Source organism: Exophiala mesophila (assembly GCF_000836275.1).
Source record: "Exophiala mesophila strain CBS 40295 unplaced genomic scaffold supercont1.4, whole genome shotgun sequence".
Classification (NCBI taxonomy): Eukaryota; Fungi; Ascomycota; class Eurotiomycetes; order Chaetothyriales; family Herpotrichiellaceae; genus Exophiala; species Exophiala mesophila.
In genome coordinates, this window is record NW_015622507.1 from 1,259,125 (window position 1) to 1,282,490 (window position 23,366).

Genomic DNA, 23,366 nt, shown 5'->3' on the forward strand with positions numbered 1-23,366 from the left:
TCTGAAGCTTTTTACGACTCGTGTAGGTGAGGCAAACCCCAAATGACCCCTCAACGGCCTGACCTGCTTGAACCCTCAATGGGTCACCGGCAGAAGCCATTCGACTAGGTGTCAAGGTGTGATGTTGAGGAAACGGTTTGTCGTTTTCATTTAATCATGCCCAGTCTGCTCCCAGTATTCAAATAACCTCGAAGCTTTCTCTCCCCGTCCAAGTCTTTGTGATATTGACCCCTTCAAATTCATATCTACCTCTCACATCCCCAATTCGAGATGGCCCAACAAGTTCAAGGAAAGACGGCCATTGTGACGGGCGCTGGCTCCGGTATGAAGCCGTGATCTCCCTCACCCTCGCCCCCCACCTCTACGGCTGGCTACTGACATGTCCAATGACCCTAGGCATCAATCTGGAATTTGCGCGACTCTTGCTCGAGAATGGAGCCAATGTCGTGATTGGCGATCTGGCCTTGCGTCCGGAAGCTCAAGATCTTGTCAACAAGTACCAGTCCCAGCCCAAGGCCGTTTTCCAAAAGACCGATGTCACCTCATGGGCCGACCTCAACAATATGTTTAAAGCTGCTATTGACAACTTCTCTTCTGTCGACATTGTATGCCCAGGTGCTGGTGTATTTGAACCACATTGGAGCAACTTCTGGTATCCCCCCGGATCGGCAGAGTCAGTGGATGATCCTTTGGGAGGGAGGTATAAGCACCTCGATATCAACTTGACTCACCCAATCCGTGTCACCCAAATGGCTATCTCCCATTTTTTGAATGCCTCAACCCCTTCCAGCGCGTCAAACCCCAAGAGCATTGTCCACATCTCAAGTATCGCTGGAGAGACGGCGTCTCTTCCATTTCCCGTCTACCATGCCTCAAAGCACGCAGTCCAGGCTCTGGTGCGAGCAATGGCGCCTTTGGAACAACTTTACGGCATTCGTGTCACTGCAGTGATGCCCGGAATAGTCAAGACCCCATTGTTCACTGAAGATCCTGACAAGTTAAAAATCATCAACGAGGACACCGACGAGTGGGTGACGCCCGAGAATGTGGCCAGGATCATGTTGGCATGCGTCAAAGATCAATCGGTCAGCACTGTCCTGGGAACCACTGCTGGCGGCAATGATCAGACCATTGATATCCACGGAGGTAGTGTCCTCGAGGTTCTAGCGCGCACCGTCAGAGATGTACCCATGTTTGGCAACGTTGGGCCGTACGCGTCAGGAGCACCTGGTGCCTCGGCTAGTCATGGAGAGCCTATCATTGAGGAAATCCAGGGTTTGTTGAAGCCAGGCTGGGGTCAGGTTCAGTAGCTTGAATGTAAAAATCAAGCCATGACTGTTTCTAGACAAGCATGAATGAAACAGATAGATCTTACACAAGCAATAAGACATGCCAAGGCTCACTCAGTAGTTTCAGCAGGCTGACACGTGAGCTTCAAATGATCGCACGTGACCCATTGTCTCGGCGCCGTCACGCTTTCTTCTCTCAATTATCCGCCATGCCAAATTCACCCCAGTCACCGATTGCGACATTGGGCGTTTGTTGCATCATTCATTTCCTCTCTGTGTCAATTCATGACATATACCACTCTGGCTTCAATATATGCGCGGGTCGAAACAGAGTCATGGGCGAGGACTAGCTCCCCGTGAAACGACTGAACTGTTCTGATTGATCGATTGATTGACCGACCGACCGACCGACCGACCGATTCATCATCTGCCCTTTATCCTCTTGACCTGAAAATGGCCTCAGGCTCCGCCTCGTCCAGCAGACCGCACTCTCGTGCACGTCGGTACGTTACACAAGCTGTCACTTTGGTGTCCGCGTCGAGTCTCTAACGTGTGTCTCTAGGCGTGCCCGCACACCCACCCGCTCCAAACGTGACCTCACTGGTACTGCAGGCCAGGCATCATGGGCCAGCAGTGTCATTAACCTCTTAAATACCATTGTCGGCGCCGGCGTCCTGGCCATGCCACTGGCCTTGTCACATATGGGAATTCTTCTGGGCGTGCTCGTCATCCTGTTCGCGGGAGCAACTGCGGGCTTCGGACTCTACCTCCAAACTCGCTGCGCTGCCTACCTCGAGCGCGGTTCCGCCAGCTTCTTCGCCTTGTCGCAGATCACATACCCCAACGCCGCCGTCATATTCGATGCTGCCATCTCAGTCAAGTGTTTTGGAGTGGGTGTCAGCTATCTGATTATCATCGGAGACCTGATGCCCAAGGTGGTCCGAGGCTTTGCCAGTGAGGACAGTTTGGGACCTTTCATGTTCGACCGACACTTTTGGGTCACTGCTTTCATGCTTGTCGTCATTCCATTTTCGTTTCTACGCCGCCTGGATTCGCTCAAGTATACCTCGGTCATTGCTCTTATCTCGATTGGATATCTGGTCATTCTCGTTGTCTATCATTTTGCTGCACACGACACTTTGCCCCCAGAGGGATACAAGACGCCATTGCGTGTTTTCAAATGGGCTGGAGTCGTCCCTACTTTGTCCTCCTTTCCCGTCATCGTTTTTGCATATACTTGTCACCAAAACATGTTCAGCATCCTCAACGAGATCCACGACAATTCCCATTTCCGCACTACCAGCGTCGTGACAGCCTCCATTGGATCAGCTGGAGGCATTTATGTCCTGGTTGCAGTGGCAGGCTATCTATCCTTTGGTAATGAAATGAGCGGCAACATCGTCGCCAATTATGCGCCCTCTGTATCAACCACCATCGGTCAAGCCATGATCGTCATTTTGGTCATGTTCTCGTACCCCCTTCAGGTACACCCTTGCCGCGCCAGCGTGGATGCCGTGTTGAAATGGCGCCCCAGCGATAAGCTAAAGTCCAAATTTCGATCTGCCTCTGGCACTCCCTCCGTGGAATCGAGTCCGCCTCGTACTGTTCCACTTCTTGCAGGCCGCCCGCGTACAAGCGAGATGAGCGAAACCCGCTTCGCTGCCATCACCACCGTCATCATAATTCTCAGCTATCTTGTCGCAATGACTGTCGCTAGTCTGGACCGAGTTCTCGCTTATGTCGGGTCCACGGGCAGTACGTCCATCTCCTTCATCCTGCCCGGTCTCTTCTATTACAAAATCTCTTCACCCGACTCGCCCCTTCATCAACGACTTCTCAAAGAAGAAGATGATTACGACGCTGAAGAAGGCGCCAGCAAGTCAGGCGACGAAGCTGAGGAGGATGACAACGCAGCTGATGACCATCTTCGGGAAAGCCAAACATTGCTGGCGAATTCTGGCTTTCTAAGCATCGGAGCTGGAAGTATTTTGAGACGTACTCGAACCTTCCGACGCAATTTGTTACGGAAGCTGAGCCTCGCGTTGGCAATCTATGGTGTTGTTGTCATGATCACCTGTTTGACGACTAACATTATCTTTAACGCTTCAGGACATTGATCGCAAGGCCCGCTCCCCAAAATCCAGTACGCAGGTATCGACTCCGGAGAAGCAGATCATGTTTGGACTGCAGGAGCATGAGAGACCACACCCGAGCCATGGTCGATAAGTGGAAACACACTCCAAGTGACTCCATTTCTTCAACCACTCGACTACGAAGAGACTTTGGAGCTGTTAAATTTGGTCCCCAGTCTCACAGGCCGCTACAAGCTAAGCTGGTCCATACGAAATGCGTCTTGGATCGACCTAAGTTCCATGTCTCTTCAGCCCAATCGCCGTGTCAGTGCGAGGCTGAAAAGCTACGTGGTCGTTTGCATCCGGAACAGTACTGGTCTTCCACGCCAGCAGACATTTTGATTAAGTGAAATTACGGCGTTGCGTTGTACTGCATTGCGCGTCTGATGATATAGCATAGTATCGCATGGCGGAGCACATTAGAGCATAGCATAGGACAGGAGGTGGAATTAGGCTGGGGCGTATTCAATTATTTTTACACACACTCACAAACACATACCTGTCATCTCTCCATGTTCAGCGGGTAGAGACTGAAATAACGTCCATATTATGTCATACAGAGATACAATCGGCTCTGAAACGACATTTGTGGGTGATAGGAACATTATATATATTTTTATTGGGGAGGCGTCTATCTCTACTCTAAGAAACTATGGCATGTCGTCCAAAAAGCGTCGACATGTTGCGACCAATTTCAAATATATAATACACCTCTATTTTCGGATCAATGCATAGAAAGGGGAGTACAATACACAGATAAGTTTGTATATTAGCTATGATAGAAACTTGTGGCTACGGCCGGACACGATTGTCAAATACCAAATTGCCTGAATCGACTCCAGACTGCCTCCATCCATACTGATACAGGTCAGAATCCAAACAAGTCACCTTCCTTCATTTCATACCAGATACTGTCGTTGATCCTCCATGCCGACTTGTCCGTATCATGCAAGTACGCTTGTCCACAATCTTGTGCTTACAGACGAACGCGCATTGCCTGATATGACGTGAACCAATGCCAACGGATTCAGTCTCCCGCCAGGGCGTGTGTCAAGGGGGGAATTGCTTTCTTTGTGTCGTGCATAGGCTGAAGTAGATCGAGACTTAGGGTGATCTATTGCACCGACATCTGTCATTCGATATAGAATCAGACCCCGTAGCTTAATTGTTGTTCTGGCTGTTCAAGATTCGGAGGATGGCGAGGAAGAGGTTGAGAATGTCGAGGTAAAGGCTGATGCTTGCGGCAATCTCCTCTTCGACGTGATAATGTCTCATGACCAACTGAGTGTCGACGAGGATGTAGCCACTGAAGATCAAGGCCGCAACCACACCATAGACCAACTCGATAGTCTTGCCGCCGGGAAAGAAAGCCGCCATGAAGCCAAAGATGATCAATACCCACAAGGCGCCAAACAGATAGGGCATCCAATTTGTGAAATCATATTTTGTCTGGCAGGCAAACAAGGTCAATCCGACGAAGATGCCTAGGGTGAGGATCAAGGCTTGGACGACGATTCGACTTTCGTAGAAGGATGTGACGACCGAAATGCTATATGCCTCGAGACCCGTGAACCCGGCCAGGAACAGCATATTGGTCGGATATGACTTGCGTTTCCAGAATGTGAGGAGCATGAAGCCAATGGCTCCGAAGAGCGACAGCCACATCATCCATGCGTTGGACTGGATCCAGTTGCGATATCCGGTGGAGAAGAAGGATAGGGACGATAGCGCTGCGGTGAGTAGGAGCTGGACCGTCAAGATGCTGTAGACCTTGCGGATGAACGACATGCGGATGTCGAGGGTCGCTTCGGCCACTGAGCCTCCAAACTGTTATACACATCATTCCAGTCAGCCATGATCAGGTCAAGAACACAACTCAAGATGTTCGTAGGGGCATCAATCTCACCTTGAAGTCATCTGGTAAATTGTCATCTTCAGCCCGGGGAGTTCCATAACCGCCTTCGTTGATGCTGGGGCCTGCGGTTTGGTAACTCGGTGGTGCCTGGGTGTAGGCGGAATGAGGCTCGTCGAGAGAGTCGCGCTGCGGTGCAGGTTGGTATTTAGCAGTTGATGCCATATTTGCAAGGCCTAGGGCTATTCGAGGTACTTTGCGGCTAAATTTTGGAACGAGGGCAAGAGTAGGACGAGAGAAGAGTGCCGATTGATAGATGTGAGAGAATTGTGGTGTGGCGTAGTCGCAGTCGAATGTCATGGATGCATGATGCACTCAGTTGGACCAATGACGAGCCCACGTGAGACAGACGTTCTCGTCTAGATAGTCACGTGAGATTTCACATCATGCACCCCGCACTCAAGGTAGAAGTGAGACTGGAGATGCTGCTCACCCCTCCCCAGGGATGATTCGCATCTCGGGGCACAGGTGGCTCATATTGAGCATTCACAATAGGATGCAAAAAAGAAACTTGCAAAAAGCAAATCAGATGCACGAACCGCGACTACATTAGACAATTAGGAACCACTCAAAGCCACTCCATGAGGAGAGTCCAACGAACCTCGAACGCGGGCCCTCAGTATGGGAAACTGAGATTCTACCCTTGAACTATTCGTGCCAGAGTTTGACTTGGTTTAAGCAACGATTTCCGAAAATTTGATCCATAAACCATATTCTTTTCCCAGTCATCGACAAGTAAGCCTCAACCTTGTTGCCAGCTCTTCTTCCTCAATTACAGGCATCGATCATGCTGATGTATTTTGACAACTTGTACAAAAGTCACATTGGATTGTACGTCTGATTTACACTGATGCTCCTATCTAGCATTTTCCTTCTCCCATAGGAGGATTGCCTCTTTCAAAAAGCGAGCCTTGAACATGGCTCTCAATATCCTAATCTTACCGCCACGGGGCTCCTGTGCCATCAATCTCGAATCTGCTTAGACCACCCTTCGGCCATTGCCCGGGCTTTTCCAAATCAAACGCCAGGGTTGGTATCATTCCTTGATCTTTTTCTCTGGGTATCACTCTTCGGCCATTCCCCATGCTTTTCCAAATCAAACGCCTGTGCTTGTATTATTCCATGATCCTTTTCCCCTGGGTATCACTGTCCTTGTTCGTACTTATCTGTGCACGATTAATGTTCTGTTGCGTTTCTTCGTGGGTATCACATCCTTTGTTCGTAATTTCGTTTCAGCTCGTTACTTTCATAGGCTTTGGATGAGACCTTCATTAATGAGTTCTGCCACGATTCTCCTCCTCTGGAGTGGAATATCGTTGGCATCATAACTCATAGGAGTCATTCCTAGCATGATCTGGCGCGCACTCGTAATGGTGAAAACGCCACAATCGTTCATGTTGGTCTGTTGGGGGGATTGGCCATCGGCCTCGAGTGTCCACTCTTCTTCTTTGAACGCGCTGCCCAATTCTTGTTGGACCCAGCTCAGAACCTTTCCAACAAAGGGGCCACCGCGTCCTAAACTGTTGTAGTGTGTGATTGTTTTATTCTTGCCCGACACCACACAGAGTGTCCAGTGGGCGCCGAGATTGATAGGAATAAACACATATTCCGTTTCGAGCAAGGCTTTGCCTCCAATCTTCTTTCTGCTGCTCCATCGTCGCACACCGTCGTAGCCTTTGCTATTGAGGTTGCTGTAGAAGAATGAGTTGAACGTGACCAGCGACGGAATCTTTTGCGTGGGTCGGTCGTTCTGATTGCCATGTTTGACAATGAGCTCCAAATATCCATTGATTACTTCATCGTTCAACCAGCTGGAGGTGCTGTCGGTTCTGGTAAGTGGCACCACGCGAGTGAGATCTGTTGCCTGGTAGCCTTTGATTCCATGTCTCAAAGCTTTCTCAATCTTTGGGTTCCATTCTTCTGCGAGTGGACTGATGGCGTATGTTTGAGCTTGTTGGAGCGCCTCGAGTCTCTTACTTTCAGCTCGAGTAACACGTTGACTTTTCTGAGCAGAGTGTATGTTTGCTTTCGGTGTTCCTAAATCGGAATCAAAATCCTTGCCAAGGTCAAGCTCTCGGAATGCTTGAATGGGGATTCGGACCGGTGTCGTCGGGGCCGTCTGGCCATCGGTCTGTGCAGGCGAATCGCTTGTTGCTGAGAGTTCTGGAGTGTTTGCACCAGATTCAGCCAACTTTGCAAAGCTGCTTGTTTCCGCCAGATCTTCTTCTGTTGCGGGAGTTACACCTTCAACCGGTGTACTCTTGACTGTCTCAGGAGGCTTGGACAGTGTGTCAGCGCTATTTGTTGACACGTCCTGGTTTGCTTCACGTGTTTCTGTGGAGAGGACAGCCTCGTCCGGTACCTGTTGACCGCTCTTGGCAATGCAGTCGGCGTCTTTGGTTGTGAGGATAGCCTCTTGAGCAGGCGAGTCGCCTCCAGAAGCGGGGATGGCTATCTCCTGCATGTCCATCCCGTGAGAAGGTGGTGAGATATCCAGAGATGAAGAACTTCTGCCAGCACATGGCGACAGAATGAGCTCGATGGGCAACATGTCCCGTGGAGATACTTCCCATGCAGAAGAAATATCAGATTCTGGAGTCTTTTGAGACGTCGGTGAGATGGATCTGGTGGATTTTGGTGTTGTTGAACGACGAGCTTTGATTCGGAGTGGAGATAGCAAGGACTCCTCAAGAGCATCATCGGAGCTGAGTGTCAACGGTGATGCTTCGCCATGAACAACAATTGGAGGTGTTGGTGAAGTCGAGGATGTTGTGTATGTTATGGCTGGTTGGGCGCTCGGACGCGATGCAACGGCAAACGCGGTCTGTGCGCTACGGGTTCCCCGTGACTGTGCAGTTCTGATCGGCGGACTTCCGATTCTCAACATTCTCTCAGCATGCAATAGATAGTCGTCGTCCGAATCGCTGTCCTCCTCCTCTTCATTGTCCTCATGTTGGGCGTTAATATCTGTTTCTGAAGGCGGGGAGATCGGGCGTAATACTGGGAACGATTGGTTTAGAGATCCTACAGGCAGCGGCTGTGATCGTGGTCTAGCCTGAGGTGTCTTGACTTGTTGCGGAGGATCTTCAGGAGGTGGAGTGAAGTGGATGCTATCGAGGATGCTATCGGACTCTGTGGTTTGTACCGTCGAAGTTGTTTGTTGTTGTTCCAGTAGTAGTGGAGGCCCGGACGAAGAGATTTGATCATTTGCCATTGCTTCAGAAATCTCTGCTGCTCCTTGAGCCTCTTGGGGCTGATTGTTAAGCTGTCGGCCGGAGAGAGGTTGGTGATGTAGCGTTCTGATATGGGGACGTTTTGCAAACTTGGATTTGCGTGAGACTTGAGCAGCATCAGTTGTGCTATCTCGTCTCCTCTTGAGGCCACTAAGGGGCCGATTTACTGGTTGCAAGAAGTCTTCAAGCTTCGGTAGTGTATAGTAAATCTTCTTTGCCTGGGTATTTGATCGAGTACCAACTCGCGTCGGTTTGACCGTGCTGGCAGGCAGGGTATGATACTGAGTTGGTGTATGTCGATGAATAGAATTAGTGTAGGTGGTCTGAGTCTGGGCATCTGTTGAGGGGATGGATGCGACAGATTTGGCCGCTTGAGCAATGGATGGGCGTTGGGGGGCGTGGTGTGAACTCTTGGGTGAAAGAGTTTGTCTCGGCTTCGATCTTCTGAAGCGAATCAACTGTTGCTTGCGAACTCGACGTACGATACAGTACAAAGGAGTTGCGGCGATATTGGCGAGGTATTGGGTAGTTTGTGCTAAACCGAAGCAGAGTCTTTTTGCCTTGGGGAGGAAGCCTTCCGGCGCAGATCGCGCGAAGACACCAGCACCGGGTACAGCAAGATTGTCAACCCAACCACCGGGGATGTAGTCTTCAGGATAAGGATTGATTGTTGGAGGTGGAGTCGCAGGGGTCCAGTCCATGAAAGACGAGAAGTCAGCCATGGTTGGCAGGTAGAAGGAAGGAAAAAAGGGCGCTCGTTGAGATAGCCACGATGGAGGTAATGTGAGGGTGGTGGGGGAAGAAGTTGGAGTTGGATTGCGCCGGCAGCGAGGACCGGAATGTGAGTGGATTTGAAGAAGTGTCGGGAGAAGTATGGATTGGAATTCGGGGACACTGCGCAAGTATGTATCTTTCCGTAAAAAGAATTGCGAAGGAGATGGAGATGAGGGAATCTTGAGAAAGTAATCAAACTTGAGATCGACTCGAAGATCGGCCGTGAACAAAGTTGGAGACGAGATGATGCACGCGGAACAGAAAACGAACGCGCGACGGTGGAGAGATGAACTAGAACTACGTTAGTCGTGCCAAGCCATCAATCGGATTTTAGTATGACGCTAATGGTCAGTTGCTAGCAGGGCCAGATCGGACTGATACGGTCATTCCTTCCTTGCACCCTTTACAAGTCTTATACCTTAGAAGACATTAGGCAGGCAGGTACCTACCCTAATTCATCGTGGATACTTCCATATATACCAAACCGCTCATCTCTCACTCTTTGGCGAGAATTTGAGACTTCATCAATATAACTATCTTCTATTATATATCTCCAATACAAGCTTGCAAACGCTTTGGAAGACAACCGTTTGAATCCTCTGTTCCAACGGCCGACCGGTCCGTCACTCCATTCCAAGACCAATGTATTTGAATAGGAGTGGGTTCCCTTCCACCGACCACCAAGCAATTCCACTATACACAATCAGTTTCGTCACAACCTCCACATCATATCTCACGCGTGGTCGTTGAATACTCGAGAACAAACTCTTGGCTTGCAGTTCGTCCATATCTGACGTGCCCTTTCCATCCACCTCCGGAGGCGAGCGCACTGGCTGGGGAGATAGACTGTCCATCCCCGTACCCATCTGGGCTCGAAACATTTCAAGACTACTGGATCTGTTCCTACCAACGCTTTGACTGACGTGGCCATCTGTAGTCTGGTCGCCAACGTAGCCTCGCTCGGGCGAGATCCCCTTGGGAGAATTTGGTGACCCGTTTGCCGTCAGGCTGTCACGTCGCCTCTTCTCACGATACGCCAGGGTTTCGTACGCGTCTGCTTCGGACTGTGGACCGATGGAGACAGCCCTTCTCCGACGTAACGAGGAAATGAGCTCGGGAATGTCCCTCGCGTAGGGAATAACGTTGTCGTCATGGCGTTGTCGAGGCACCGTCTTATACTGAGACGCAGGTTTGAAGAATCGCCGAGGAAGACTCAACCCTAACTGCTCAATGATTCGGAACAGGGGCGGAAGAGATTTGAGCAACAAAGGCTTCATCACACCTCGCCAGGCGAAGACCACCACGACTCCTAACAAGATGCGGGCAACAGCCACGAACCATCCCATTTGCTCCAGGTCGAAGGGTACTGTCCCATGAGATGGGTATGACCATGAGTGAGGAGATTTGGCAAAGTGCCAGGTACCAAACTCGACGCCTATGACCACTGCTGCAAAAGCCACACTGTCGTCGAAGCAAGGACAGTCATCTGCTGGCTCAGGATGAATTCGGACCAAGACCAGAATACTGAGTATCACAAGCAGAACACGTTTCATATTTCCGGCAAAGAACCATTCGTCAAAAACAGGCCCGTAGGCAAATTGCAACAGCCCGAGAGCTGCTCCGAGAGCGCTGCCAAAGACAACGTCAAAGAATCCATGCATGCCGCAGTATAGCCTCCCCAAGATGATTGAACAGGCGTAGAAGTAGGCTAGGACTTGGATTGCTAAGCTCATATTAGGCGACAGCTCAGCACTGTTCTCCCTGAGTAACAGAATGGCATACACAGCAACCGACACCGCATTCGTTGAATGTGTTGAGGGGAAGCCGTACTCCAGGGCCGCCGACCCCGACATGGTGATTCGCTGAAGTGGAGGGGACAAGGGTCGGGGCAGGCATACGAGATCTTTGATGAAACCGCTGAAAAAGACCCCCATGGCCAGAATATGGGTCATACTACTATCCATTAGACCCACTGGTAATGAGTACTGGACAAGGAGAGACATACCCTCGGCCCAGATCAGTATAACCGCACCAGAACCAGATCGGAAGCATGATGTTGAAGAATGTATGGGTCCCCAAATTTGCAGACATGGCGAAATACGTGTCGAGTGCTGGAGACCTCAGGGTGCTCTGTAACCATGCAACATAAGGAGTTTCCCATCGAACAATGGGAATGAGCTGTTCTCTCAAAATGTACCGCCATCTTGGGAGCATGATATTATCTGAAAGTCGTTATCAGAACGGCCATTCTCCAAAAATACAGACGGACGTACAATGATCAAGACTCCGCAGTCCGGCATCTGGATTTCCCTTTTCCTTCTCCATTTTGATAAACCCAATCTCATCGAAGCCGGGAATGTTATCGTACTTGCTCAACTGGTTATATCGTGCGAGGTGTCATGTTATGGGCTTGCAGCAGGCTCTTTGCTGCCAACATCGAAGTTTTGATCGGCGTGTATTAGGGACGCCGAACGGCGACCTGAACTGCGCTGGCTGCCCGCAGTAAGGTCGATATTTCGCAACGGGTACGCTAGGTATCGGCGGCGGTGTTTCCGGACAGCTGACCGTCGCAGTAACAAGGTGAAGGGAAGATGGGAGAATAGCAAGGCTCAATTGTACATTATGATGTCGAATGCCTTCTGCTCACATGTGGGAAGATAAGTCGCAACTCTCAGTCAGTTGGGGACTTGAGTTCGCCTAGGTCGTTGGCTGGAGAGGCGGTGGACCAACGGCACCGCAGGCGTCGATTCTCCGCTGCGGCCAATCTCAACGGAGGGCGGGCATTTGCTTGTGAGTTTGGCCACCAATTTTGAAGAAGACTACAGCGACATCGAGGAGCAATTGAAGGCGACTGTCTCGTCTGAGAGGCAATATTCTCACCTTGTTAAAACCCTAGGACCTGGGAGAATGGACCAAAAGCCCAAGTACGAGTACATTCGCTCCACCCGGCTCACAATTAGACAAGTCACGTGCTCAGCTTTAACACGTCATTGGAGATTATGACCTAAGTGGATGAATAGTGGACTTGGATCTTTGAATTACATATATATGCACTGTTACTCATTGATTGCATTATCTATCTACCTACATGAGCAGAGGATAGTTTCCTTTTCATGCTTCATCGCCGTCGGCCTTGCTCCTGTAGGCGTCGTGCCTCGGCAGTTTTCTTGTTCTGAAGGCATTGTATGATCTCATCCTTCACAAAGATAGATTCGATCGACTTCTGTGTGCCCGACTCGATTTCTCAATCTAGTCCACGAACACTAGTAGTCGGTTGATCTGGCTGAATATGCGAGGACAAAATCTGGAGGAAGAAAGTCGTAGGGAAGAATAGTCTGGGAGGTGTAGATCAGAGGACAAGTGTTCTTGCCGAGGAGGCAACAAGGACGCACAGGTACGAGGAAAAGTCTTGTCCTAATGCAACCAAGAATACTGAATGGGGCTTCCTGGCACGCGGAGTATCCTCAGATAAACCCCTTCGAGCGGACTCACTCGTTCGTATCGACCTATCTAGGACTTGCATCTGAGAACCGATTTTGGGACACTTCTGCGGGTATGAGAAAATGATTCTGTTGACGGCAGACAGTGCACAGCAGAAACTCCTGCTTGATCCAAAGTGCCGGGAAATTTGTCAATAATTAAGGTTTGCGCATCTGTCTTTACATCCATAGCATCTCATAGTGCTGGGCTCTGCTGATGCAGATGCAGTAAAGACATGAATGTATGCCACAGAAGGGACTTGATGGCAATCTTTTAGAATGCCATCTTGATAGGAACAAAAAGGCAATGAATACCCAGCTAGGCTTGCCACTCTTCTTGGCGCCAGTTTCCCGGTGTATGAGTGAGCAGTCAATTGATTCCGAGATGAGGAACATAACTAAAGCTCGTTGAGGGGACTTAGGTAGTACCTAGGTATATTTGGTGTAGGATATCAAACTCGCACTACACGAGGGTATAATGTCAATTTCTTGGCACGGCTAAACTATTTGTATATATTTTAATAAGCTGAAATTTGTTTCAACAATCACAACGGTCGCTTAGCTCAGTTGGTTAGAGGTAAATGCATCTTTCCAAACAGCTTCCTAGCATCTGATCTAACAATGAACAGCGTGGTGCTAATAGCAAACACAATTTGCAAACGCCAAGGTAAGCAAAATTGCTAGATCTTCCAAAGTGCGATTAAGGCTAACTAATTATTCCAAGGTCGCGAGTTCGACCCTCGTAGTGACCAAAATCCCTTTTTTGCCATTTTTTTCCGTTCCCTCTCATTCTGGTTGTATTGCGTCATGATGAGGTAGGCTTAGGACTACATGAATTTTGTTTGTTTTGCGGGCTGGAAGTTAGACTCGATACGGGGAGTACCTGGCACCCTACTCCCCCGTGCCACCAGAAACATACTTACGCCGATCGAACACACTCGCAACTGACTTTTCACCAACAAAAACGAGAATGACATCTACGATAGCGAGATGACACGTAAGGGCAGGCGTGGCAGGAATTTTTAGTGTCATTAAGTCCGCCACTTTTACCATGGCAGCGAAAAGTTCAGACGGGTTGTAGCGCTTCAAAGCCGCAACTGCACCGAGGTCATCCCAAAACCAGAGTTTCTGAATTGGTACGTTTATGGACACATTACTTATGCTTTAGGCCCACGATCAGTAGGAACACGCCCGAGGACTGATCCTCTGCAATTTCCAAAGGAAGCCGACTGGCCGAGATTGAAAGAACCGGCCATGATCCCGGCCAACATCACGACGGGACTCGGAACGGGCTTCCATTGTTTGTCCGACACCGGCGAGGAGGCGTTGCTCTCCAGGAACCAGATTGTGTAAGTCCTTGACTTTCAGCGCCCATACTTGAAGATCCAGCTATCTAAAAGATCGTAGAGAATTGCGGTATCTGCGTCAGAATAATGGAGCCTCAGCAAGTCCTGACTATTGGGGTTCATCAGTTTTGCAACCCTCCCAAGTTGGTATGAAGCCAGTCCTATAGGGTTGATCAGTAAATTGTGATGGAGGCACACAGTTCTTACTTACCAGGGAGAGAGCGCGCGAGGTCTGGAACCACTGTCCAACACCGCGCAGGTGGCGGAAGTATCGACTCGACCGAATACCCAGCTTCTCTAATCAGAACTTCCATGCATTTGCGATCAAATAGCATAGTCGAATATTCGACCCACAGACAATCTGGGCTTAGACCAGCCAGACATAGTGCATCTACGATCTGTTTCGGTGTTTTGGCGTTATCTGGAAATCTCCTCTCTGGGCCACCTCGGATCCGTCGCGCTGACTGAAAGCTTGTCGGATCGGTATACCCCAGTGTCCTAAGTTCGTTCTCAAACTCCGCGTTTGTAAGACCCTTTCTGTTGATTCTACCCGTGAGAATGATAGCTCGGCTTCCGTCTCGAACTGTGATTTCGGTTGGGCGTAAAGGCAGTCCACGGTCCGAACGTCGTACAGATTCGAAATCAACGACGAAGATCCTCTTAGGAGATGACTCTTTAATGTCTTTATACTTCATCGCCATTGGTGGTATAAGCAAGGGGTTGGCTTTAACTACCTGGAGAAATGAGAAGTGGTCGTGGATTGATGAACCAATGCCTATTCGCTTGGGCGCGTTTCTACGGCCAAAATGAAATGGGAGAGGCAAGCTTGCGATGGGTCGCGAGATTAGAGACATAACATAAACACAGTGATCGCATGTCGGCGCCACTGTAAAGAGTAGGAACGATGGAACAAAAATCAACATTGCTGTATCGAGGTCTAATGCGACCGAGTCGACACAAGGGAAATGACGATATTGGTATCGAAATCCCGTGCAAGTCATGCTGCCCCGAATCTCAATGTCATCAGGGCTGATCTTGTGCGCTGCTAGCAACCGTAAGTTTCGTGCGCGCCGATGTGATCGACGATGATGGCTCAAGTATGAGGAACTTTTCCCTCGGAAACGTTCCATATAATCGATATCCGAGGGTAGCTGGTTCTGAGATTCATGAACTTCACCGGGTAAACTAGCGCTAGAGTTTGAGAGCAGCGTTTGAGAAGTCTGGAGGTTGTGATTGAAGTACGTTTCGAAATGCGTCCGGAGAGTGGATTCTCGAATATGTCCCCTACTTGCCCATGTTTGCTGGACAAGAACTTGGGTACAGTCATGGTGGCCACATTGAAGTGGACTACCAACATGGCAGTTCATTCTATGACGTTCCAGATGTGAGGGCCATAGGTAACCACAATATTGGCAGTCATTCTCGGGACACTGCCAGACGCAACCAAGATGAGTATTTAAGACATGAGTGCTTATCCGCCGTTTTGATGGCCACTGAAAGGGATGTATCAATATGAACTCGCACTCGGGCCACGGGCAACCTAGAGAATATTGGGTGGATAGGTCATTATTCTGGGGTTCGTCATCCTCTTGGCATTGAGTATCTTGCTGGCCGTGTCCTTCTTGATCAGTATTCTGCTCGTTGTTTTTCAAGGGTTTGGGGAGCGGTAAGCCAAGAGCCTTACGGACTTCATTCACATCATTCGTACCAAGAATACTGCAGAATTGGCAATAAGTCATGATGAATTCCCGGGCGTCTTTTTCCTTCATCTGCCTGAGACATGTCAATGTCTCTACTAAATAATAATGCGGCGCAAGAACTGGAGGTAGCGATTTTGGCGGATTCGACAAAAATACATAGCTCCCATGACAATGCCGGCGGAATTCATCATCTTGGGCCGGCATAAGGTCTTGGCGTGGGCCAGACCTTCCTCCTGAAGTAAGGAAGCGACGGAATCGAATCCATTCGCGCTCTTCCAGCACTACATGATCGCTCGAGTCATCATATACTGGCTCTGATCCTGATTCTTCAAGTATATCGGGGTTTGTGACTGAAGAAGTCGAAGCTTCTATGCGCATATTCGGATGGTCTGAACTGTTGACAAGTTTGCGAATAAACTTTAATCGGGTCTGGAGGCTGTTTACCAAAACTTCATGCTTTGGGACTCGGCGTTGAGCGAGAAGGCTATAGTTTGATCCCATATGCTCGGTAGCAATGTGGGATTCAAATTCCTGCAGGGTATGAAAGACCCTCTCGTGATCAGTGTAGCAGCTTGATTCGCCACAATACCAGTTCTTAAGCACCAATGCACCGTGCGCCTCAAGGTGTATGTCAATCGCGAATATCTCATCCAATGTAGCGCCACACTGGGGAACCTCACAACGCCAACCACCAGGGGTAAGTGCGGCGCAGACGATCTCCTTTGAGTCGAGCTTCATATCAGACGCTAGGTTTTTGTTGACGCGGTATTTTCTGCCCCCGAATTCTCTCGTCTCGTGCATCTCCAAGGCCTTCTTGAAGCCTTCAATTGACTCCTCCTGAATGCAGCCTATGAAAGCCTCGAGTAGATATTCCGAATGGGTCTCACACGGAGACGTGTAGGATGGCACCGGATCGTTCATCTCCATTATGTTGTCGTCCTCGTCCTCGTCCTCGTCCTCGTCCTCCTCTTCATCTTCATCGTCACAAGTGAACCCTTCTTGCTCGTCGACGTCAGATGATTCAGACTCCTCGGTAATCGGCGGCGGTTGATATATGTCTTTCGGAAGTCGATCAACTCCAACTCTTTTGTAGCGACTCTTTAATTGCGTAGAGTCTAGGTCGACGATAATGCGGTGCTGGTGACGAAGATGTTGTATGATGCTGTCCTTAGTATAAGGCTCGATGGCATCATCACATTCGGGACAAGCGCCCTCGACAGAGTTGGATTTAACTCCCCTATTCCAGAACGCAGCGGCCGGGATGTTATGGGCAACTGGATCGGTATCTTGGTATCGCTTTCGATAGTACCGCGCCAATGCAAGGGAAGCTTGGGGTGGGTTTTCTTGCTTTCCATGCTGCAATTGGATGTGAGAGCGGGCATTTTCCTGTTCTGGATGCTTGAAACCGCAATGAGGGCAGCCGAAACCGTCAGTTACACCATGCTTCCACTCAAGATGAGAAGCAAGGTTCCCTAGACCTGTTGATCGGTGTTGGCAACCAGGCCAGAAGCAAGGGATGGAAATACCAATCGAAGCCATCAGGCGATGAAGTATAGGTGTACCCACCTGTTAGAGTTTGACGGGAGCGCGGTGTTCGATCGGTTGTGTGGTGCCAGGTTACAAGAACAGTTCCCAGGTTGTGTAGGCTTGGCACTGCACAATACACTATTTTTCTACAGATGATTGGAAGGCGGGCCTGTCAGCATTACGAAGTTACGATACGATAGGCCAGACAGTCGTTTTCAGCTGCATCTACGGAGTAGCTATATATACTCTAGTTTTTCCATCTATAGGGACATGAAGTCTCGACTGATTGATTGGAATATAGCAGCAAGATATCTAAGATACCCTGGTCAGGCCCGTTGTTCACTCACCTACCCAAAAAGAATGTACATACCTAGGTACCTAAGGTATCTAGGTAGTTATTCGTAGGAAAATATGGAACTAATAAAAGTGAAAAGGAGAAAATCTTTCATACGCAGCAGTTACTAACAGCGCATTCGGCGGAACTTATACCTGAAACCTATGATACAGCACAATAGATGTGCGTGAATAATGGGGAAGAAATGGGACCTTGGGCAATCTTGCTGCTCATCAGGTTCAATTGGAACACTGTAAAACGCCTGAAACATATACAGCTTACCCCTATCTAGTTAGACCCTGAAAAGAAGTGTTGATGGCCCTATTGCTTTTAAACCCTGTCAGTTCCACCTTTTACTCATTCATGCACAATTCACTACCTATTCCGTAGTATGGCATCACTCACATTCAGTGTTCACCTTGGCGCTTAGGCCTCTAGAAGGTTACCTACTCGGTAAGTTTGCTGCCAGCAGGGGCCTGCCTCGGCCATTACCCTCGGCGCTCTCGGCCCACCTTCCGTGCCAGATCTGAAACCACTTGCTCTCATGCGCGAAACTTGGAAGGTGCCACCCCACCAGTGACACGGTTGCTGTGCAACGCAGGCGTATCAACATCTACCTGCATTTTGAAGGCGACTGACACCATCCTCGCTCCTGATACCACTCCACCTGGCGCAGTTGTTTCTCCAACCTACGCTACTGATCGTCATTTGCATAAGTTGCACCTGTACACTCCATATAATAATACACGCCTCTGCATCATAAAAATCTCACACCTTCACCTCTTTGGCCTCCATCACCCTGTTCAGTCTCACTTCCGACCGTGTGGTCTACGAAATCATGGCCAACGAAGCAGACACCATGGATCACTACCAGTCAAGATACTCTACTGTCATGTCTGAAAAACACCTATCCGCCTCATACATCACCAATCCCTCCTCACCTCGGCGGAAGCCAACTCGAGCACAGAGCACCAGAACAAGCAACGGCACAGTGAGCACGAATCTGAGTTATGGGAGCAGTGGAAGAATGTCAGAAGCGACCAACATCACACAACCCCCTTCATATTCCAAAAAATTTGTGGTAGTCGGTGACGGTGGCTGTGGCAAGACTTGTCTCTTGATCAGCTATTCGCAAGGATATTTTCCAGAAGTATGTCTACATAAAATCCAAAATGGCGACCTAGGCTAACTGGATCAGAAATACGTGCCCACAGTCTTTGAGAACTACATTACTCAAACGATACACAAGCAGACAGGCAAGACTGTCGAACTGGCATTGTGGGATACGGCAGGTCAAGAAGAATACGATCGCCTTCGACCACTCTCCTATCCCGAAACTGATCTTCTCTTTGTTTGCTTTGCGATCGACTGCCCCAATTCGCTCGAGAACGTCATGGACAAGGTTAGTCCATCGATTTCCCTGTTACCTCATCGACCGCTACTAACTGCAAATCACAGTGGTATCCTGAGGTCTTGCACTTTTGCCCTACTACTCCCCTCATTCTCGTGGGTTTGAAGTCGGATCTCCGAAACAAGAGAACGTGTATCGAGCTCCTCCGCACCCAAGGCTTGACACCCGTCACACCAGAGCAAGGTCAAGCAGTGGCCAGACAGATGGGCGCAGCATACATTGAATGCAGTGCAAAGGAATCTAGAGGCATTCAAGACGTCTTTGACCTAGCCATTCACACTGCCATTCAGGCGGAAGAGGAGAGTTATGAGGCCAAGCCCAATACCAAAGGTGTCAAGGTGAAAAGGGCCCGGAAAAGAAAGTGTGGCATACTTTGATCATGGCGGGGATATTGGTTGGAATGTCTGGCCATTGAGCAAGTCCTGCTGCTCCGAATTCATCCAAGCCCGGGCTTCGATCGAGGCCTTTGGGCTTCAGAGTACCAGTAATTTCGGTATTTGCGTTGACAGGTCAACCGGGCTCTGAACGATTGTACGCACATACTAGATGGCGTTGCTGCACAAGTGCATGACTGGCGTTGGAAGGGAAGGCTTTGTGTGTCTGAGTATGTCCCTCGGAATGAAAAGGTGACAAGATGTCTAGAGTTGTTCACAGAGTCCATCATCTGAGCATTGAATAAGATCGGTCCTTGGAACGGCTTAAAGACTTTTCGTGGCGTGCTTCTTTGCAGGTCGCTCCCGATCCTCGGGTTTGACGGAAGACGAATATCGACTTTTGACGGGTGGTGGTATTGCGGCGTTCAAGGTATGCAAGCCGATGCCAAATCATACGGCATTATCGATGGTTACCATGGGCAGAAGCGTCACCCAATGCACCATCATATCCAGTGTTGTTAGAGCTTGCAGAAGTGGCAGCATTGCCCTCTCGTCCCATGACCGTCTCAAACTGACTCCACAGTGCTTCCACTGACGCAAACTCGTTCCCAATCTGGTGAGGAAGTTTAATCAGACAAGTTATTAGATGAAGGAGTCAACGACAAAAGACATGGGCGTTCTACACAGGTGTATACAGCAGGACCCAAAGACTTACCTCGATAATACCCTCGAGACTCCGGTTTAACGCGTTGATTTGTGCCAGGACCTGTTCTAACGACTTGATGTCGGCCTGTCAGCAGTGCAAGTGTGAGGTAGCAATCGAGGTCATGGGCAGGATCAAGCGAATCTCTCTGGTCTGCTCGGTCGTCGTTCTGACGGTGGGCAGTAGGGCAACATTCCATCACCGAGAACAGTCCACCCCTGACCAAAGTCTGAATATGAACTTGACTCACCTCGCCAATTTGCCCAACAATCTCTGCGCGTCTCAGTTCAAACTCTCGCGGCTGCTGCTGAGACGCGTCTGTAGCCATGGCCAACACAAGATTCAAGACAGTAGAGGACCTTAATGTAGTGTACCGTACATCAAGACGCGCTCTTTAGCTCTATCACACGTAGACACTCGCACGACGACGCGTACTTGACTTGATTGACGAGAAGAATCAACTGAGGTCATATGCGTCCGGGTAGCACCCAAATAGTTTTTGCCCCGCTGACAGTAAGAACGACCTCCAAAGCTGGGTTGAATCTCTAGCAGCACGCCCATCGCCTAGGCCCCCTCGGCCTAGTGGACCCACACTCCCGACCTAGATTCCAGACCTCTAGGCACAAGAAATTCACGTGACCTTGTCACCTCATAATTTTTTCCCCCTAAAATTTCTGACAATTTTACCCGGGAGGATGGCCGAGCGGTTAAGGCGCTGTGTTTAGGTCATCTATTTTACCTGAATCTATCCCGCAGTGGGAAACCTCGTGGGTTCGAATCCCACTCCTCTCAACTGACTTTGATACCTACCAAGTGTCAATTTCTTTTCCTTTTTGTGGAATTTCCTGTTTCATTTTATTTTGGTGGCCCAGTTGAGGTGTGGAAAGGTGGCGTGGGTGGGGATAGTGCAACCTCGCGTTTGAGGTGATGGTGGGATGGGGCACAGAGGGGAGACACACAAAAGGGTTCAAGGTCATGGCGGGGGAACAGGGATGATCTCGTAATAGTAACCACAGGGTTGGGGGGTCTCGCGGGCGGCTCGCACAGTCGGGACATGCCACAACAGTGTTGCACATCTCATGGCACGCACAAAGTCTTGACTCACAACCAGGGGCAGCCGGAACTAATTCAGGAGACAAGGTTTGAACACGACCGTGGACCTTCGGCTCGGGACTCTAAGGACACGGGGAAATCAAGATGTGATTGTTTGGACTATGGTTGAAGAAACATTCATATCGCTTGCTTAAATTTGTTTGACGAATTGAACAAGGCCCCAAGGTTTCAAATCCAATGGAGAGTTTTGGCTTGATTGGTATCGTCGCGTCGTGCCCCAACGAGATGGTCCTCGTAGAAATACACACCAACTTTGTGCTCACAGTCCATTCACAATGAAGGAATGAGTGTCAAAACGGCCAACCCATACCTTGGTGGTACAGGTGGTGTTGAACTCTTAACAGTAGTACTGTACAGAATGAATTTGGGTGAGTAATACCACGAATGTGGGCCGGGCGGGCGTTGCCAGTGCCCTCGATCGACAAGCCCCAAGATTTCTGCACTCACTGACTTCGAGTGGGGCTTTGGATCACTCAATGCCCATTTCGAGAACGAAGTCCTAGTGTTTGCCGATCTTCGCTTTCTTTGGGAGGGTGGCTTCCTCAATCCTCGAATCTAGAACTTGGTGCTTGTGTGAGGCAAAATGTCGACACCAGTACTGCTCGCCAGGATGATCGACAAGGGGTTCTGTTGTTGGGACTGTATGCAATTCACACCCTAGCCTCAAAGGACAATAATACAAAGTCCAGCAAGTTGCTCCAACAGTCAAGGAGATAATTCGACATGGCGAATGGATGGGTGAACTTTTGTATGGCTGCAACGCCAACGACACCGAAAAAGTGGTGTTGATCGTGTCAAGAAAATTTGTTGCCTCATGGCTGATTGATAGAAGGCTTCCGGAAAGGACGCATATTGCTGTCGCATCATCTCTTTCCCGTCAACAATTTAGAAAGCCTCTTCCGTCCTTTCACTTCCGCTCGATCCGAACTCGATGAACTTGTGCTCCGCGAGCTCGCTTCTGACGATGTTCTGTGGCGCTTTGAAAGATCCACGGCGCCGATGATGTCTTCTAGTCTGACGTCTGAATGTGGTGATGTACTTTTGAATCCGGGCTCCAGATGCTCGGTGAATTTGGACGACATCTTCAAAGGTCGAGTGTAAGATAGAGGGGTGGATTGATCAAAGGATGGCAACGAGCCTGGATGACCTCTTGCGTGAATGGACAAGTCTAGGATGGAAACGAGTGTAACGAAGGGCAAACGTGATGCAAGTCGAGGAAGAAACAATAATTGCTCAATATGAAGCACCAAAGCCGGTTCTTAACGGTGGCTGCTTGTCAGAGGCCACTTTGGACCACGGCACACGAGCAGGTCCGTGAATTTGAGGCATTGCCAGCAACCACCCTTCGCTTCACAGGTGACTCCCTGTCATGGGTTCTGGATCCAATAATGGTTCAACAGGTCCCTACGCCGCCTCGTCATGGCCACGAATAGACTTTTCCTGGCTGGGGAAGACCCAGGTGGGCGAGACCGTCAAAGCAAAGCAGGGGCTGAAAGGGACTGGTGGGGACTGGAGGGGACTGGAGCAGCGATCGCAGGCAAAAGACAGACCCACGAGACCCAACCAGAACCTACCAGGAGCCTAGAATTTCCTTACCGAAGCAATGGTCTTCAGGGTCAAAAGGTCGCCGGGGCCTCACATTCGTGGCTCGACGGGGTTAGTGGTGGTCGTGGCCACTAGGCGCGTGGCGGAAACGCAGCACAGGGCGTGAATTGGGCCCGGGGAGATGGCCAGGTTGGCAAGGTAGGAAAGGTGGCTGCCTAGCGCAGCACTGGCCACTTGGCCTCAGAAGAAATAGCAAACTACTACCGCTGAAGCCACGAGACGGTTGGCGATCTGATGACTTCGGGGGGGACCTTGCCAGGGCGGCCACGCAAAACTTGCCAGGGTGTTTTTGGAGGCCTACGGCCGCTTCTCGGGCCCTTCCGGGTAGAACACATGAGTGGTTAAGTGGCAAGAATTCTACTCATGGCGTGGCCAGGCCACGCGGAGGACGGTAGATCACAGGCACCAGCCACATCACCTGGTGTGCATCAACG

At 49.8% G+C, this 23,366-nt stretch overlaps 9 protein-coding genes and 1 non-coding gene across 12 annotated transcripts; 4 read left to right on the forward strand and 6 right to left on the reverse strand.

Annotated features, from left to right (window-relative positions):
* The first annotated feature begins 66 nt into the window (after positions 1 to 66).
* PV10_05673 (uncharacterized protein) lies at positions 67 to 1,362 on the forward strand. The gene is made up of 2 exons (XM_016370373.1): positions 67 to 322; positions 397 to 1,362. Exons 1-2 carry the CDS (start codon positions 271 to 273, stop codon positions 1,308 to 1,310), a joined length of 966 nt encoding a protein of 321 aa, XP_016222666.1. The 5' UTR covers positions 67 to 270; the 3' UTR covers positions 1,311 to 1,362.
* A 138-nt stretch (positions 1,363 to 1,500) lies between these two features.
* On the forward strand, positions 1,501 to 3,945 carry PV10_05674 (uncharacterized protein). Its single transcript, XM_016370374.1, has 2 exons — positions 1,501 to 1,792; positions 1,852 to 3,945. The coding sequence occupies exons 1-2, from the start codon at positions 1,743 to 1,745 to the stop codon at positions 3,404 to 3,406; spliced, it is 1,605 nt and encodes a 534-aa protein (XP_016222667.1). The 5' UTR covers positions 1,501 to 1,742; the 3' UTR covers positions 3,407 to 3,945.
* Positions 3,946 to 4,170: 225 nt separating this feature from the next.
* On the reverse strand, positions 4,171 to 5,602 carry PV10_05675 (uncharacterized protein). The gene is made up of 2 exons (XM_016370375.1): positions 5,328 to 5,602; positions 4,171 to 5,248 (listed from the first exon to the last, which is right to left on the reverse strand). The coding sequence occupies exons 1-2, from the start codon at positions 5,496 to 5,498 to the stop codon at positions 4,583 to 4,585; spliced, it is 837 nt and encodes a 278-aa protein (XP_016222668.1). The 5' UTR covers positions 5,499 to 5,602; the 3' UTR covers positions 4,171 to 4,582.
* Positions 5,603 to 6,168: 566 nt separating this feature from the next.
* PV10_05676 (uncharacterized protein) lies at positions 6,169 to 9,583 on the reverse strand. The gene has a single exon (XM_016370376.1). The coding sequence runs from the start codon at positions 9,286 to 9,288 to the stop codon at positions 6,580 to 6,582; it is 2,709 nt and encodes a 902-aa protein (XP_016222669.1). The 5' UTR covers positions 9,289 to 9,583; the 3' UTR covers positions 6,169 to 6,579.
* A 254-nt stretch (positions 9,584 to 9,837) lies between these two features.
* Positions 9,838 to 12,206, reverse strand: PV10_05677. 3 transcript variants are annotated; one of them, XM_016370377.1, is made up of 3 exons: positions 11,614 to 12,206; positions 11,346 to 11,562; positions 9,838 to 11,293 (listed from the first exon to the last, which is right to left on the reverse strand). In XM_016370377.1, the coding sequence occupies exons 1-3, from the start codon at positions 11,663 to 11,665 to the stop codon at positions 9,964 to 9,966; spliced, it is 1,599 nt and encodes a 532-aa protein (XP_016222670.1). In that variant the 5' UTR covers positions 11,666 to 12,206; the 3' UTR covers positions 9,838 to 9,963. The 3 variants fall into 3 exon arrangements, with proteins under 3 accessions (XP_016222670.1, XP_016222671.1, XP_016222672.1); XM_016370378.1 differs by having other exon boundaries at positions 11,346 to 11,626; XM_016370379.1 differs by lacking the exon at positions 11,614 to 12,206 and having other exon boundaries at positions 9,838 to 11,562.
* A 3,657-nt stretch (positions 12,207 to 15,863) lies between these two features.
* PV10_05678 (uncharacterized protein) lies at positions 15,864 to 17,404 on the reverse strand (the record flags this gene model as incomplete). The annotated part of the gene is made up of 2 exons (XM_016370380.1): positions 15,864 to 15,938; positions 16,022 to 17,404. 2 exons carry the CDS (start codon positions 17,402 to 17,404, stop codon positions 15,864 to 15,866), a joined length of 1,458 nt encoding a protein of 485 aa, XP_016222673.1.
* A 992-nt stretch (positions 17,405 to 18,396) lies between these two features.
* Positions 18,397 to 19,933, forward strand: PV10_05679 (GTP-binding protein rhoC). The gene is made up of 3 exons (XM_016370381.1): positions 18,397 to 18,876; positions 18,925 to 19,128; positions 19,185 to 19,933. Exons 1-3 carry the CDS (start codon positions 18,565 to 18,567, stop codon positions 19,512 to 19,514), a joined length of 846 nt encoding a protein of 281 aa, XP_016222674.1. The 5' UTR covers positions 18,397 to 18,564; the 3' UTR covers positions 19,515 to 19,933.
* PV10_05680 (uncharacterized protein) lies at positions 19,034 to 20,724 on the reverse strand. Its single transcript, XM_016370382.1, has 3 exons — positions 20,465 to 20,724; positions 20,227 to 20,289; positions 19,034 to 20,124 (listed from the first exon to the last, which is right to left on the reverse strand). Exons 1-3 carry the CDS (start codon positions 20,540 to 20,542, stop codon positions 19,972 to 19,974), a joined length of 294 nt encoding a protein of 97 aa, XP_016222675.1. The 5' UTR covers positions 20,543 to 20,724; the 3' UTR covers positions 19,034 to 19,971.
* Positions 20,725 to 20,903: 179 nt separating this feature from the next.
* PV10_05681 lies at positions 20,904 to 21,006 on the forward strand. The gene has a single exon. It is a non-coding gene; the product is annotated as a tRNA-Leu (tRNA).
* A 219-nt stretch (positions 21,007 to 21,225) lies between these two features.
* PV10_05682 (uncharacterized protein) lies at positions 21,226 to 22,682 on the reverse strand. The gene has a single exon (XM_016370383.1). It carries the CDS (start codon positions 22,407 to 22,409, stop codon positions 22,191 to 22,193), a length of 219 nt encoding a protein of 72 aa, XP_016222676.1. The 5' UTR covers positions 22,410 to 22,682; the 3' UTR covers positions 21,226 to 22,190.
* Positions 22,683 to 23,366: the final 684 nt, after the last annotated feature.